The sequence below is a fragment of the Cotesia glomerata genome, linkage group LG3, assembly GCF_020080835.1.
Source record: "Cotesia glomerata isolate CgM1 linkage group LG3, MPM_Cglom_v2.3, whole genome shotgun sequence".
Lineage (NCBI taxonomy): Eukaryota > Metazoa > Arthropoda > Insecta > Hymenoptera > Braconidae > Cotesia > Cotesia glomerata.
This window is the reverse complement of record NC_058160.1, coordinates 28,710,671-28,725,783: the sequence shown is the minus strand read 5'-3', so window position 1 is coordinate 28,725,783 and position 15,113 is coordinate 28,710,671. Positions and strand designations below refer to the sequence as shown.

The following is a 15,113-nucleotide window of genomic DNA, read 5'->3' as shown; positions in this document are numbered from 1 at the left end:
ATATGAAAAATTGATGTAGGTACTCAAATGAAAGGTCTTAATGATTGTAATATCGGGATGAGCTTATATCTTTAAAAATGTCAATAGTTCACAAGATATTTGTCAAATTGCACTGTACTTTCTGAAATATTGACGTTTTTAAAGATATAAGCTCATCCCGATATTACACTCATCAAGAGCTTTCATTTGAGTACCCACATGCATTTTGATATATTTTTCATATACACACATATATAATATATATATAAATATATGAAGGCGCGCAGTAGCCCTATCGGATCCGGCCCTTGCGTACCAAAGCATCGGACCGGGTTCGAGTCCGGCGTACACCAATGAATATTTTCAATATTTAAGTGTATTATTCTGCTCAGCCCAAAAAATAAAAACGAGTTCCAATCTCAAAAGTTTACCCCCTACCGTAGTCGCTCATGACCTTAGTAGTTTATGCGACTTTAAACAAATTAAAAAAAAAAAAAAAAAAAAAATATATGAAAAATTGATGTAGGTACTCAAATGAAAGGTCTTGATGAGCGTAGCATAGGGATGAGCTTATATCTTTAAAAATGTCAATAGTTCACAAGATATTTGTTAAATTGCACTGTACTTTCTTAACTATTAATGTTTTTAAAAAAATAAGCTCATCCCGATGTTACACTCATCAAGAACTTTCACTTGAGTACCCACATGCATTTTGATATATTTTCCATATATATATATATATATATATATATATATATAAATGTGTGAAAAATTGATTTGGGTACTCAAATGAAAGGTCTTGATGAGTGTAACATCGGGATGAGCTTATATCTTTAAAAATCTCAATAATTCACGAGATACAAGGTCATTTCTTAATTATGTATCTAGAGATAGAGAATTTTTGAATGCAGCCCAAATACTTATCACCATAAATTGACTATTGGTGAGAATGATATGAAACCATGAAAAGGCACAACTCCAGGAAAATATATAAAAAAAAGTAAGACGATTTTTTTAGAAAATGAAATTTTGAATTATTTTTAAAACTAAAAATTATGGCCATAAATAACAAAAATTTATTTTAATTAAAACCGGGAACTGATAAATAAATAAACTGACTTGAATATTTATCAATCGCACGTGCCAGTTTGCTGGAATTGCATAAGTAATAGCTTGTTAAATAAACATAAAAGCAGCTGATAAAAAAATGGACAAGGGCGTTATTGTCTAGCATTTTAAATTTTCCATTTTAAAACTGAGGGTCGTTAAATAAAGCGATAAATAATCCATAATACGCGGTTTAGGTACCAAAACACCGAAATAGTCGAAATATAAAAAAAAAAATAATGCTTATTATATATACAAGAAGAATAAAGTCCCATTATTCATATTATGTATTGATGTAAAAATCAAAAGTCGTTTAAAATTTACAGAAACCATTTCAGCGACATTTAAGGCCCATAAAAAACACCACGTGTCGTTAATAAAGGAGCCTGACAAGAGCTTATAAGTAAAAAAAAGAGTTACTATTTCCAAGACACTTTCTTCCTCTTTTTTTTCAATGGTTGACGCGTGTAGAAGGATATTGAATTTATTGGGCTTCCTTCCGACAGAAAACTGGTCATACATGCAGACGCAAGATGTGCCGGATGGTAATTTGATAACGAAACTTAGAAATTAATCAGTACAGCTTTTGCATTTATTTTTTATAATTTTATTTAAACGTTGAACACCTGAAAATTTGTATATTTATAAGGAAGCCTGTTTTCTACTTCCTTAAAATTTTATAAAATTTTTTCCGCTATCAGTCGCTTCGAATTTCATATGTATGAATTCATATATACGGCTGCTCAATTTTTGGTTTTTGAATTTATAATCGGCTAATTATCTCTTGACAGTATAATTGGACTGTCAAAAATAGATGTCAAGTAAAAAGTATAATCCTGCTAAGGAATGATTTCTATCAATAATTAAAGATATTAAATATTTTTAGGATACTCTGGCGTAATCCGTTGAAAAAAAGATCCTGCGTTGAGTACGTTCTCATTTCCAATCTACCGTCAAGGTTAAATTTGACCGTTACGCCTCAGCGTCTGCTCCTTATTCAGACTCTTCTTTGGTTCACTCTTTCTTCTTCTTAATCTTATTCTTATTCTTACTTGAGCTCCTGGTTCTTCTTCTGGTTCTTACATTGCATTAACAACCCCCAAAGGCATGATCACAAGCCTAAAAAAGATTATATTCTTTTACTTTTATTATACTCGTAGCAGTATACTATTATAAGGTAGTGATCGATTCGCAAGCCCTCGCACACCTGCTAATGGAGATGTAAAAAAAAGAACAGTAAAATAAGAAATATTATAAAATAATAATAATAATGATGATAATGAATGAAAAAGCTAACAAGTATTGGGGACTGTTATTTATAATGTATCACATAAGACTTTACTGTGTTATACCATACTAGCAACCTTGCAGCCACTATGTGACTGCCGTGACTTGTGAACTATGAATAAATAAAAATTTTGCTTTATTAAATAATAACTTTTGTTAAATTGCACTTTACTTACTTAAATATTGACGTTTTTGAATATATAGGCTCATTCCGATGTTACACTTATCAAAAGCTTTCATTTGAGTACCCACTTGCATTTTTCATATTTATATATATATATATATATATATATATATATATATATATATATATATATATATATATATATATATATAATATACATAAATATATAAAATATATGAAAAATTGATGTAGGTACTCAAATAAAAGGTCTCGATGAGTGTAATGTCTGGGTGAGCTTATATCTTTAAGAATGTCAATAGTTCACAAGATATTTGGTAAATTGCACTGTACTTTCTTAACTAACGACTTTTTTAAAGATATAAGCTCATTTCAATGTTACACTCATCAAGAGCATTCATTTGAGTACCCACTTGCATTTTTGATATATTTTTCATATATACATATATGTAATATATATAAATATATAAAATATATGAAAAATTGATGTGGGTACTCAAATAAAAAGTCTCGATGAGTGTAACGTCAGGGTGAGCTTATATCTTTAAAAATGTCAATAGTTCACAAGATATTTGTTAAATTGCACTGTACTTTTTTAACTATTGACTTTTTTTAAGATATAAGCTCATTCCGATGTTACATTCATCAAGAGCTTTCATTTGAGTACCCAAATGCATTTTGATAAATTTTTCATATATACATATATATAATACATATAAATATATGAAAAATTGATGTGGGTACTCAAATGAAAGATCTCGATGAGTGTAACATCGGGATGAGTTTATATCTTTAAAAATGTCAATAGTTCACGAGATACAAGGTCATTTCTTAATTATGTATTTAGAGATAGAGCATTTTCGAATGCAGCCTAAATACTTATCATCATAAATTAACTATTGGTGAGAATGATATGAAACCATGAAAAGGTACAACTCCAGGTCAAGACTTTTCTAACGATACCAAATTTACCCATAAAAACCCATTTTATCATGTAAATACACTGGCCACAAAATTTTTCTTACTCTCTTAATAATACAGACTAGTAACATCCCTCTTTATTTCTCTTATGTTACTCTACTGTCGCAGTGCTCTACTCACGCACCTGCCGTCTCAATTTACCCTGACACGATCAAGAGAGATTGTTCTTCCCATGTAATGCGTACCCATACTTACACCGCGAATTATCCACTTACACTTACACCACGGAAAGATTGAGATAACTTTTCTGTACGCAACATTTAACATTCAATTGTCCGTGATAAATCTCTAAAGATAAATCTGATCTACCCTTTACGTATTTTTATTTCTTGAACTTTCAAGCATTTTATAAATAAAGGATTGGGTAAATAAAAATACAACAAAGAAATTAAATGTCAATAATTTGTCTTTAATATTTTATTTTTTATAAACAATATGATTTTATTTAGTTTTGTGTTAGTTAATCTATTATAATTAGACTCTCTTAATTGCTATGTTTTTAAACTATTATCTTTTTAATAATCTATTGTATTGTTCTTACAGTAATTACGGTAATGTGTGTTGTCAATAAGCTAAAAAATGAAATTGATTTAATTACCAAATAATTATAAGCGCTCAAAAACAATAGCATTGAGTTTGTACAATTTTAAAAAGCGGGACTTTTAGAATAATTTTTTTTTTTCACATAAAAACACCCATGCACGCATACATTTTTATTTATTTATATATATTTATATAACAATTATTTATTAACTAATTTTATTAATGTTTACTGAGATCATACTAATACATCACAGGGTTACATTGATAATATTTTTTTTTTTTTTATAATATTGTTGCTATTTTTTAGTTTTTTATATTTTTTGTTCTTCTCAGTTATATTTGACGTAAGTCACTCAAGGACAAACAAGTTCTTGATTATACAGTCGAGGTATTTAAATTAAAAAACAATTTTATGTATGTCAATCAAACGTTACTAAAAAAATTACCAAAGTATTCCATTTATTAAGATTCGATATAATTTTGATTTTATTACGTTAACGTAATAGATTATCGCTACATTTATTACAATTATTTATTTATTAAATACAAATTTGTATAAATGCCTCAGTAATTTAAGTGTAATAATATAGTATTATAATTATTAATTTAGCGCCACTAAAATATTAAATGTTTTAGTTTTTTTTTGTTTCAATTAATTCAAAAAATACAATGTTTAATTGTAATAGAAAAAAATAGCTCTGTGTAACCACCAGTCGTATTTTTGGCTATAATCTCAAGACGAAATAAAAAATACAAGGAAGTATATAATATGTACGTAAATTTGAATGATACAATAATAATAATAAGTGATAAGAACAAAGATACACAAAAAGAACAAGATGACACTGGATATCATTCCAGATTATACTGAGTGAAAAAAATTACGGATAGTAGCTAATATAATCCAGATTACAATGAGTATAATCTAGATATAATCAGTATAATCTGGATGTTTTTAGCTATTACACAGTAAAAAATTTTGCGTCATTGCGTCAAAAAATTTTGTGTTAAATTAACACAAAAAAGTGTTAAATATTTAACATAAAAATTTTTAACACCAAATTTTTTGACGCATTGACGCAAAATTTTTTACTATGTATCTGAAATTTTTTTTCACGACAGATATCACTGAGTATAATCTGGGATGATATCCAGTGTCATCTTGTTCTTTCTCTGTAGGTGAGATGAACAAAAAAATTTTAATAAAAAAATATAATTTAAAAAAAAAATACAATAATAACAATAAAGAAACATGATCAGTGACGCGCTTCGAAAGTTTAATTTTTAATTAAATTGTGACTTTATGAGCAAAATATAAAAATTATTAAATAATAATAATAAATGACAATTATTTATAAGAAAGACTCAAAGCCAATGTGTGTATAAGTAGGACCGAAGGATAAATGATATTTTCTCAGTTTGTTAATCATTATTTTTTGTTAGTATTTCAACGGCGAGGTAACCAGGAAAAAAGGGGAACAATTTGATTTATTGTCAAAATATATTTATTTATAATAAATATAAATTTTGTTTAAATTAGAATTTTCAAAGTAAGAATTTAATTTTTTTTTTATAAGGTACAAATAAAGATATAAAAAAAAAATAAGCAAATTCGCGAGATTAAGATTTGGCATCGGCTGTACTTTTAAAAGTTATTTTGTACAGGAGATCAATGCTTTTATTTTTGGGTAACGTAGTAAAGGTTATTTTAAATGTCTTTTTTTAAATAGTTACTTGACATTACCGTTGACTTTCTTTATACCTTAGTTTCTAAATATTTCTCAATAAACCCGCATCTTAATCGTCGGAATAGAACATAGTTTAGAAAATCGTAATAGAAAATAAAAGAAAGGGAAAAAGTAACGGATTTTTTCTAGCCAAGCAACAAGTCAACGGTCAGAAAAAAAGACTTTAGGAAATACGGGTACTCTTTAGCTTAATCTTAACAAAATACTTATCTAAAAACTACATACTGACGCTGTTTCAGATGTGTCACGCAAAGCATCTCGCTCTTTTATTTTCTATCTTCTCTTCGAGTCCATAGAAAATAAAAATAATGATAATTATAATAGTGATAGTAAAAAAAAATAAAAATAAAAATACAATAAACAACAAAAGAAAAAGACATACAGTATAGTTATAAGTATATATATATATATATATTACAAATAAATTTAGATAGTAAATTTTTCCATATTTTTTTCTTACAATAATTATTACTCTTAAATTAGTACTCTATCAATTAATTAATTAATTAATTATATAATGTTTTTATAATAATCTCTTCACGCTTTAGTTCCACGCGTCGCAATTATTTTTTTTTTAAATTAAATTATATTTAACAAAAAAAAATAATCACCCATAAACAACCAACGCCGAGGAATTTAAAACAATGAATATTGAACATAAAAAAAATAATAAACAAACAAAAGTTTATTAATATATTTATAAATAATCATTTGATCCTTCACTCGGTACCTATTAATTATCCTCTTGTATATCATTTGGTGGTTTAATGCGTCTCAGTCAAATAAATCTAAAACGTGAATGGCACAGCCAAAGGATCTTATTATAAATAATTAATTATTGATCCTCAATTAGTGGCACTCGCTCAACTTTCACGTTGAGACAATTGATTAATTAATATTAATAATAATTATCATTATCAATAACAAATTATTGTATTTTAGAACGCTTTGATATATCACTGGACGCCGGGACATAAACGCGTTCATTAGCTTTTTAATTATTGAAATTTAATATAATATAATATATTTATTTATGTTTATATTTATATATTTATATATATATTGATTTTTTAATTAAACTAGGAACAAAAATAATCTATTGTAGAAAAGTAATTCAGTTAAGTTAATTATTAATATTTTGTTTTTTTTTTTTTAGAGGCCACAATTTTAACAGACGTCGTCGCAGTTAGATGATAAATAAGAGGAAGACACGATCCAATGAAGATAATAAAAAGTTTAGCTGCGTATCTGACCCGCGTTACGAGGCAATTTCTCTGGCGGCTCGATACTACTTTTCTTCGTGCTACTGTTTGACGTACGTTTGCGGGTTTTCATAAAATCTGAAACAATTATAATTTTAAAATTATTTATTACAGTGGTAACTATTTTTTATTTTTTTTTTTTAATTTATGATTTGCTTGAAAAAACTTGACAATTTTTATGGATAAAAATATTCGTTGGTAACTATTTAAAAGTGGAGTCAAAATTATTTTTGGTCATAAAAAATAGATTAATTGATGCATGGAAATAACAAGATGACACTGGATATCATCTCAGATAATACTCAGTGATATCTGAGGTGAAAAAAAATTTCAGATAGTAGCTAGAAAAATCCAGATTATACTGCGTGATATCTGCATTAAACTAATTGAAATCTGGATTATACTAGCTACTATCTAAAATTTTTTTCACTTAGTATAATCTGGGATGATATCCAGTGTCATCTTGTTCTTTCCGTGTGGATCATCATAATTTTTTTTCTTAACTTTGTCTTTACGACGAATTTATGGCGGTGATATCAAAAATATTAAAAAAATAATATTTCAATTATTAGTTAAAATTATAATCATTAACTTTTTTTTTAATTGTTAATTTTTTTATGTATTTAAAAAAAATATATCACTAAAATCAAATAGAAATTTCATTCAAAAAAATGAATATTAAAATCGTTGACTCCACTTTTAAATATTTACAATTCGTTTTATGAAAGTAAATTCTGGAGTTAAAATAATAATTTTTTTTTTTAGTTTAACATATTGAATATTCCGTGGTTAATAAATATCGATTGCAATGAATATAAATAAATTCGCCGAGTTTTTCCTTTTGTCGACAATGACATTTATAAATGACATCTGTACAAAATTTTCCAATCCTCTACTCCGGCCGTATGTCACACACGCGACCAAAAAATATAATAGGGTCCTTGTATTGTCAAAAGAAATAATTTCTGTCCCTCGTACCCTTTTAAATTAATGTGGTGATCTTGATCTTCCCCAACTTGTCGATATTTATTCAAATACATAGACTAGTTTTGTTTGCTCACGTGTCGCTTTGGAAAAGTAAAGCATAAATAAAAGCCATTGAAGTTGAAGTAAATATAAAATAAAATAAAAGCAAATAAATATAATAAAGCTTCAAGGTATTTACTAAAAATTATTAGTTTTGTTTCTAGTTGATTAACAAGCACCGAATATATTTAGATATTTAAAACTTCAAGGCCGAGTCGCGTGGAAGTCTTGATAATTTATCGAGTGTGAGTGAGTGGGCACGTTCGCAAGAGAAACGATCCGCAAAAGTTAAAGTTAAGGTTGGTCATGGATTATGATGGCGAAATAAACGCCATTTTTATTATTATACATTTAAATTTAATATTAAATATTTATATTTTGGTAACAGGCCGGCATCTAAATACAACCGAAAATAAAAATAAATAATCAGCTCAAAGCGAACGCCAACTGTAGTTATATCAAGTTCGCTTTGATTTAAACCAAGAAATTTATTTGCTCAATTGAAAAGCGGTGACAAGCATGCGGGACACCTTAGAACAATAGCAAGAGAAAAAAACAAGTACCATATGGGTCACTTGAGCATTAAATGCTTGAACGAAGGCCAACGAACGGTTTTTTCTTCGATCTATATAATTCACAAAAAAATTTGCACATGCGGGCAGAAAAAATGTTGCAATTTGAAACAACAATTCAATTGCTAAATCAGCTTTTCATTCAAATCAAATCAATTTAATTAATTAAATATCCGACATAATTTATTTTTACGGTATTAAGGTAGTACGAGCGCTAGGCGGGGTGGGAATAGATATCGACTCTACGGTAATATAAGGGGAGAGCAGTAACCATATTATTTTTCTCAATATATAGATGTACATTTAACATTGGCTAATTGCGGCATTTATTTTTCTTTTAATTAATACACTTTAATTATTCGGACAAGTATAAATTTTTTTAAATTAAATTATCACTAATATATTTACTTTCATCCATAAGTTTTTTAAAAATATTCACTGACAATTTTACAAGAAAAATACAGAAATGTTTCAATGTTACGAGATTACCCTACACTGATAGAAGGATTTATTTGCACTAAAAAATATTTGTTAATAGTTAATACTAAAAACCACTTTTTAGTATTAAACAAATATTTCTTAGTATTTAAAATAATTTTTTTGTATTTAATAAATCTGATATTCATTTATTAAATATTAATAAATCTTTTTAAATACTAATAAATATTTATTAAGGACTAAAAAGTGGTCTCTAATAAATGATTTGTTAAATATTAACAAATATTTTTAACTACACTGAAAAAAAAATTCTTGAACCAAGAAAATAATTTTGAAGAGTTTCATTGTTTTGAATCAAGACGAAAAATTCTTTAATTAAATAAAACTTACTTAAACCAAGAAAAACTTCTTAATTTAAGAATTTTTCTACTCAAATCAAGAAGATTAAATTCTTCAAAATTATTTACTTGATTCAAGTAAAATTTTTTTCTGTGTATAAACAAATCCTTTTATCAGTATATAAGACCAATGTTAAATTGCTCAACTTAAAAGTTAATTATTTATTTAAATAATCGGGCAATCTCCTTCAAATTTTCGGAATTTATTTAGACATATTTACTTCATATTAAAAAAAAAAATAAGCCTTTTATTAAAAGTTGCCTTGGTGCTCGTACTACCTTAAATAAAAATCTCTGCTGATTGTGACAGAAGTTGGAGTAGAGGAGCAACGAAAATTTATCTTCTCAGCACATGTCAAGAGTTCACATAAGTTCATATCGAACCCTCTCTGGCGAACCCTCGGATTTTTAAAAATAACTAGTCTGGCGTGTAAATCCCCGGGTATATTATACGCGCACAGCTGATACCCCCATGCACGTGGGAGCGGCAGCACGCGCTCGTGGGGGTGAGAGTAAGGGGGTCAGTTATGAGCATACGCAAGGGGTGCAAATAAGGGTGCGTCAAAATACAAGGGTACGTTTTAGTTTTATTTCTCTCTATATATCTATACAGACATTTAAATTTATATATATATATATATATATATATATATATATATATATATATATATATATATGAGCACGCACACAAATTTACCCTAATGTAACAGCTGACCGATTTCTCATTAATAAAAGTACGTTACGAATTCCAAGTTTTCCCTAGCAAATGTATAAACATAAATTATTTATTTTTCTTGATATTACATCCTTTTGCCGTGACTACTTTAATCTACGCTATTTTGTACTCTAATGTGGGGAAAATTAAATCCCATGGAATATTTTAATATTAATGGCATTAATTTTATGTTACGAGTGATATTTTTAGATTTATTATTACAATGAGTCATTTTTGTTGCAGCTTGGGTATAAATATTATAACAGTGGACTTTTGACAATAGCAAGATGAAAATAATCAAAGGAACAAATAAAATTAAATAAAAAAATAATTTGACTTTACAATACACGAAGACTTTTGTCATGTCTCGAAATAGTAACGAAGCGTGGGCGAACGGCGTTGTTTTATTTGTATGTACTTAATACTTGTGGGTTGAATCAACCACAAAAATATGGAGCTTGTAAATTATTAACGTCCATTTAATTGTATGCGGTCTCAAACCATAAGATGATTTAAAATAATAGGTAAGTTTTTTCAAACAAATCAAATATTATTATTATTATTATTATTATTATTATTATTATTATTATTAAAGATAGATAGTTATTATTATTCTAAGCCGAATAATTATAATAATTATAATTATAATTATTATTAATGTGTTTAATATATGACTCTATAGATCGGTAATTTTATTTAATAAAGAGGAGAAACAAAGATAGTTATTATTATAAGCCAAGGTACCGATCTAATTCTTGAAGAATGACTAATTTTTCATTATTATTTCTTCACCATAATATTTTATCGGTATGAGGTCTCATACCATCAGAGAAAATCTTAGGTGAAAATACAACAATTAAAATTTATTTCGACAATTTTTGTTTAGACAATTTCTGTCCGAATTATTTTTTCACTTACCGAAAAAGTTAAACTGAGTAAAAAATTACATCTTTACACATTCTCTAACAAAAATTGTCGAAATAAATTTTAATTGTTGTATTTTCACCAAAGATTTTTTCTGATGGTATGAAACCTCATATCGATAAAATATTATGGTGAAGAAATAATAATGAAAAATTAGTCATTCTTTCAGAATTAGATCGGGTATCTCGGCTTATAATAATAACTATCTTTGTTTCTCCTCATTATAATTATTAATATTATAACTATAAAATATAAAATGATTACTGAGGATAAATCTTTAAGTCTGTGATGCACAAATCGTCATGTCTCATTACTCCAATTGCCGGGTCGTAAACAAATGAATTTTTAATTCAATTCACCCGGTGAATTGACTTTGACCTACTGCCTTGTTTGATACTATCAAAACTCTTACAATTCACACTCGTTTAATACATCAAGATTATTTAAAATTTTTTTACTTTTATTAATCAGATTTCGTAATATTTTTTTCATAAATCATCCAAGCTTATTTTTTATACTCCACCCCGTAAATTTATGTTTTTAAAATATCCTACCAGACAATATAGTAAAATTTTTTATCAGTATCTAAATTTAGTTATATTATTTGCAGCTTCAATAAAAAAATGATAGCATTAAACTCTTTTCTAATCTCTAAATAAATTACATACTGAACCCGTTTGTTTTTTTTATCTAGAAAGTAAAAGTTTTTTTTTTTTATCAACGCAAACGCAGTTGGCGGAAGTTTACCTCGGAATTTAAAATACCTGATACATAATTCTTAATCAAGCTTGTACTCAACAGTGTGTGTTCATGTTCATATAATTAAATTACTCCATCGATTACTTTATTAATTTTATTAACTTTATTATTTTCAGCACACTTGCTCATCTTTCATACTCCATTAAGCTTCCTATTAATTAATTAATTAATAAAAAAAAGTGTGAATAAAAGAAAAATATAAATCTTACCGGTGATACTGGATTGCTTCCTCGCAGATGGAGGCAGAACTGGCGTTGTAGGTTCCGGAATAACGCAAGATTTCTTCGCACAGTCGCCTCTGAACTCATCCTCCGGTTCCCCGATTTCCGGAACTCTGGGCTCTTGCGGGGGCGTCCTCTCAGCTTTAGGACGTCCAGAATCCATGTTCATTGGGGACAGTGACGTCGAACGCCGGTTCGCCGACGAGACACTACGTTCGTTGGTTTTTCTCGGCGTACTTGGAGCATTTTTGCGTAAGTACGGCATGCCTCGGAGCGCGTATGGCTCGGGGACGACTTCTTCATTGCTGACGACTTCCCAGTCATAACGAGCGCTGTTCCTGGGCAAACCCAAGCTAAAGTCAAAGCCCCAGCGTTCAGCGTCCAGCACAGATTGTGCTTTCAACTCGCGTTCAACAAAAGCTCTCGCGGCTTCGTGGTCAACTGGACCAAATAAATCTCGTCTGACTTTAGCTAATTCAGCACGAGTTGGGACAACACGTCCACCACCACCTCCTCCTCCAATGGCGCCTCCTAATTTACGACTTTCAGTCATCATCGCAGGATTCATTACTCTCGCGCTCATTATTTAGCTTCTTTATTTTTTTTAATTATCTCAGCTCGGATTTTATTTGTCTATCAATTTATAAATAATAATAATTTATTATTATTATTATAAATATGTAAAAAAGTTTATTTTCAATATAAATATTTATATTTATATTTAATTATATTTATTTTCAGTATAAATAAGAAAAAAAAGTTTGTTTTCAAGTTTTGAAAATAAAATCTAGGTCAATTTTTGATTTAAAAAAAAGACCGGGAAATATTTTAAAAAATCCAGCGTGTCACTATTTAATTTGAGTGTTGAAGAAATTGTAGCTCAATAATACAACACTGCGTCACAAAATTAGTTGGCGCGATAGTTTAGCTTCAAAGCAAGCACGAGGACAGTTTTCCTGGAATCTCTTGGGGCTGAGTGATACCCACATACACCACCAGCACTTACCAACACATTGATATATTATAAGGCGTGTTCTCTCCTAACACACCCTCACACCCACGGATCAAAAACACACTCAACACACGCTAAAAGTGGCCTCAGGCGTATGTTGCGCGCGCAACTTTTATCAAAACTTGGCAACCGCGTACTCCCTGTCTCTTGGTCGCTTCGAACGAGTTTCTGACGTCGTCTTCGTCAATCTACACACACACAATACTTTAATGTAAAGATATAGATTACTACCAACACATGTACAATACTAAATCCAAGTCGAAGGCGCGGGAGAAAACTATCACGTTCTCTTCTGATTTTCACAACGTAAAATTTTCACACAAAATATTATGATAATTAACGGGTAGTTATTTTATAAAATTTATTTCACTCAAGTGTACCTGGCAAACGTTGAAACTTAGTTTTTTTGATAAAAATATTCCTTTTAACTCCATACACAATTTTTTAACTTATAACTTTATTTTTATTTTTATTTATATTAATTCACTTATGTTTTTTTTTTTTTATATTTATTTGATTTCAGATTCCCGGTTAAATATTTATTACACAGATATTACGTTCATTTTATAAACTTATAATTCTCTTGGCAACGCCGTGTAGCGGATCTTGAAGAGAACGGCGGCGTCGAGCCCGCTCAACTCGCGAAGGATTTAAATCCGGCAACGCTGCACGCACTTGTGCTTGTGTATTGGTAATCGAGAATGGGTTGGGAATCATGTACGTGTTAGAAAATGAAACGCTGGATAGAAGCGGGAGTCTTAATCACATAAAACAATATTTTATTTTAATGGTAAAAAAAATTTTTATTTATTTATTTATTTTATTTTAAATTAAACGGTATTAATTATTTTATTAGCACAATAATTGTTAAATTATCGAGTTGTGATAGCAAAACAATTGTTACTATCCAAACAAATCGATTGCACAATGCCCGTGACACTTGATATTATTTCTTCCCACTGGTGGTAATTTAATAAACAAGTCACTAGCAATAACCAATAATATATTTTAAAAATAAATTTAACTGGAGTTAACCAGAAATTATTTCCCGCGTTATTTTTGGAGCACGTTGGTAGCAGGTGACACACATCCAAAAAACAATAGCAAGAGTTTTTAAACTTGCCGCGTGGATAATGTTTATTAATTAACAAACTGTGTTTAATTTTATTAATATAAAGTACTCTGGGTGAATTGTTTAAAAACAACAAAGTACCGAGCGCGTACCTGCGTTATGTTTGTGTATAACGCTCTCTAGCGACTGGTACCAGCCGTGTTTGTTGCAAGCGTCCAAACTCCTCGCGAGGGTCGGATTTAATCGGGTAAATTCGGCGGGTCTCGATTATTTCCGTTTGAATTTCACCGCGCATGCGCAGTACCCCTTCTTTTGAACTCATTTTATTTCGTTGCTACTCGGTGACTGTCGCTGTAACCGCCATTTCCAATGTCCCGCTGTGTATACTTCACTCCGCGAAAGCACATGAGATCTGTAAATACGTATATATTGTGTATATGTATAAACCAAGCTATTGCACAAGTGTATACTGCGTACTAGAAGTTAAGATGGAATGAAAACCACGATTATTATCGCGTACTCTCGATCCTCGTAACAAAACAGAAAAAGATGGACGAAACTGAGTGGATAGGGCACTCAGCTCCAAACTGAGTAAAAGTTTACTTTTAAATAAATTACCCAGATGAAAAAAACATTGATATTTTTATTTTTTTATATATTTTTTTTTACCGCGTCATTAAATACGTAATAATACTAAAGCCGACGTTTTTAATTTTTTTATTTTTTTTAATTATTAAATTAGAACTAAAAAATATTTTTAAAAAATTGCACTTACAGTTTTTCAAGTTTTTAACAAATGACAATTTTTTTTCTTTTTTTTTGGAGTCATTTTTTCAATAAAAAAATTCTTTTTAATTTTCAAATGTCGGCTAACTTAATTTTCATAAGTTAGTCGACGTTTTTAATTTTTTGATTTTTTTTAATTAT

The 15,113-nt window shown here is 28.8% G+C and overlaps 1 protein-coding gene across 1 annotated transcript; it reads right to left on the bottom strand.

Moving 5' to 3' along the window:
* Nucleotides 1-5,596: 5,596 nt before the first annotated feature.
* Nucleotides 5,597-12,784, bottom strand: LOC123260721 (cyclin-dependent kinase inhibitor 1). Its single transcript, XM_044721992.1, has 2 exons — nt 12,091-12,784; nt 5,597-7,127 (listed from the first exon to the last, which is right to left on the bottom strand). Exons 1-2 carry the CDS (start codon nt 12,683-12,685, stop codon nt 7,024-7,026), a joined length of 699 nt encoding a protein of 232 aa, XP_044577927.1. The 5' UTR covers nt 12,686-12,784; the 3' UTR covers nt 5,597-7,023.
* Between the last annotated feature and the right edge of the window lie 2,329 nt (nt 12,785-15,113).

Coding starts and splice junctions, on each gene's coding strand:
- LOC123260721 (XM_044721992.1), bottom strand. CDS start 12,685: ATGAGCGCGAGAGTAATGAATCCTGCGATGATGACTGAAAGTCGTAAA. Junction 7,128..12,090: donor GAAGCAATCCAGTATCACCG/GTAAGATTTATA, acceptor TAATTGTTTCAG/ATTTTATGAAAACCCGCAAA.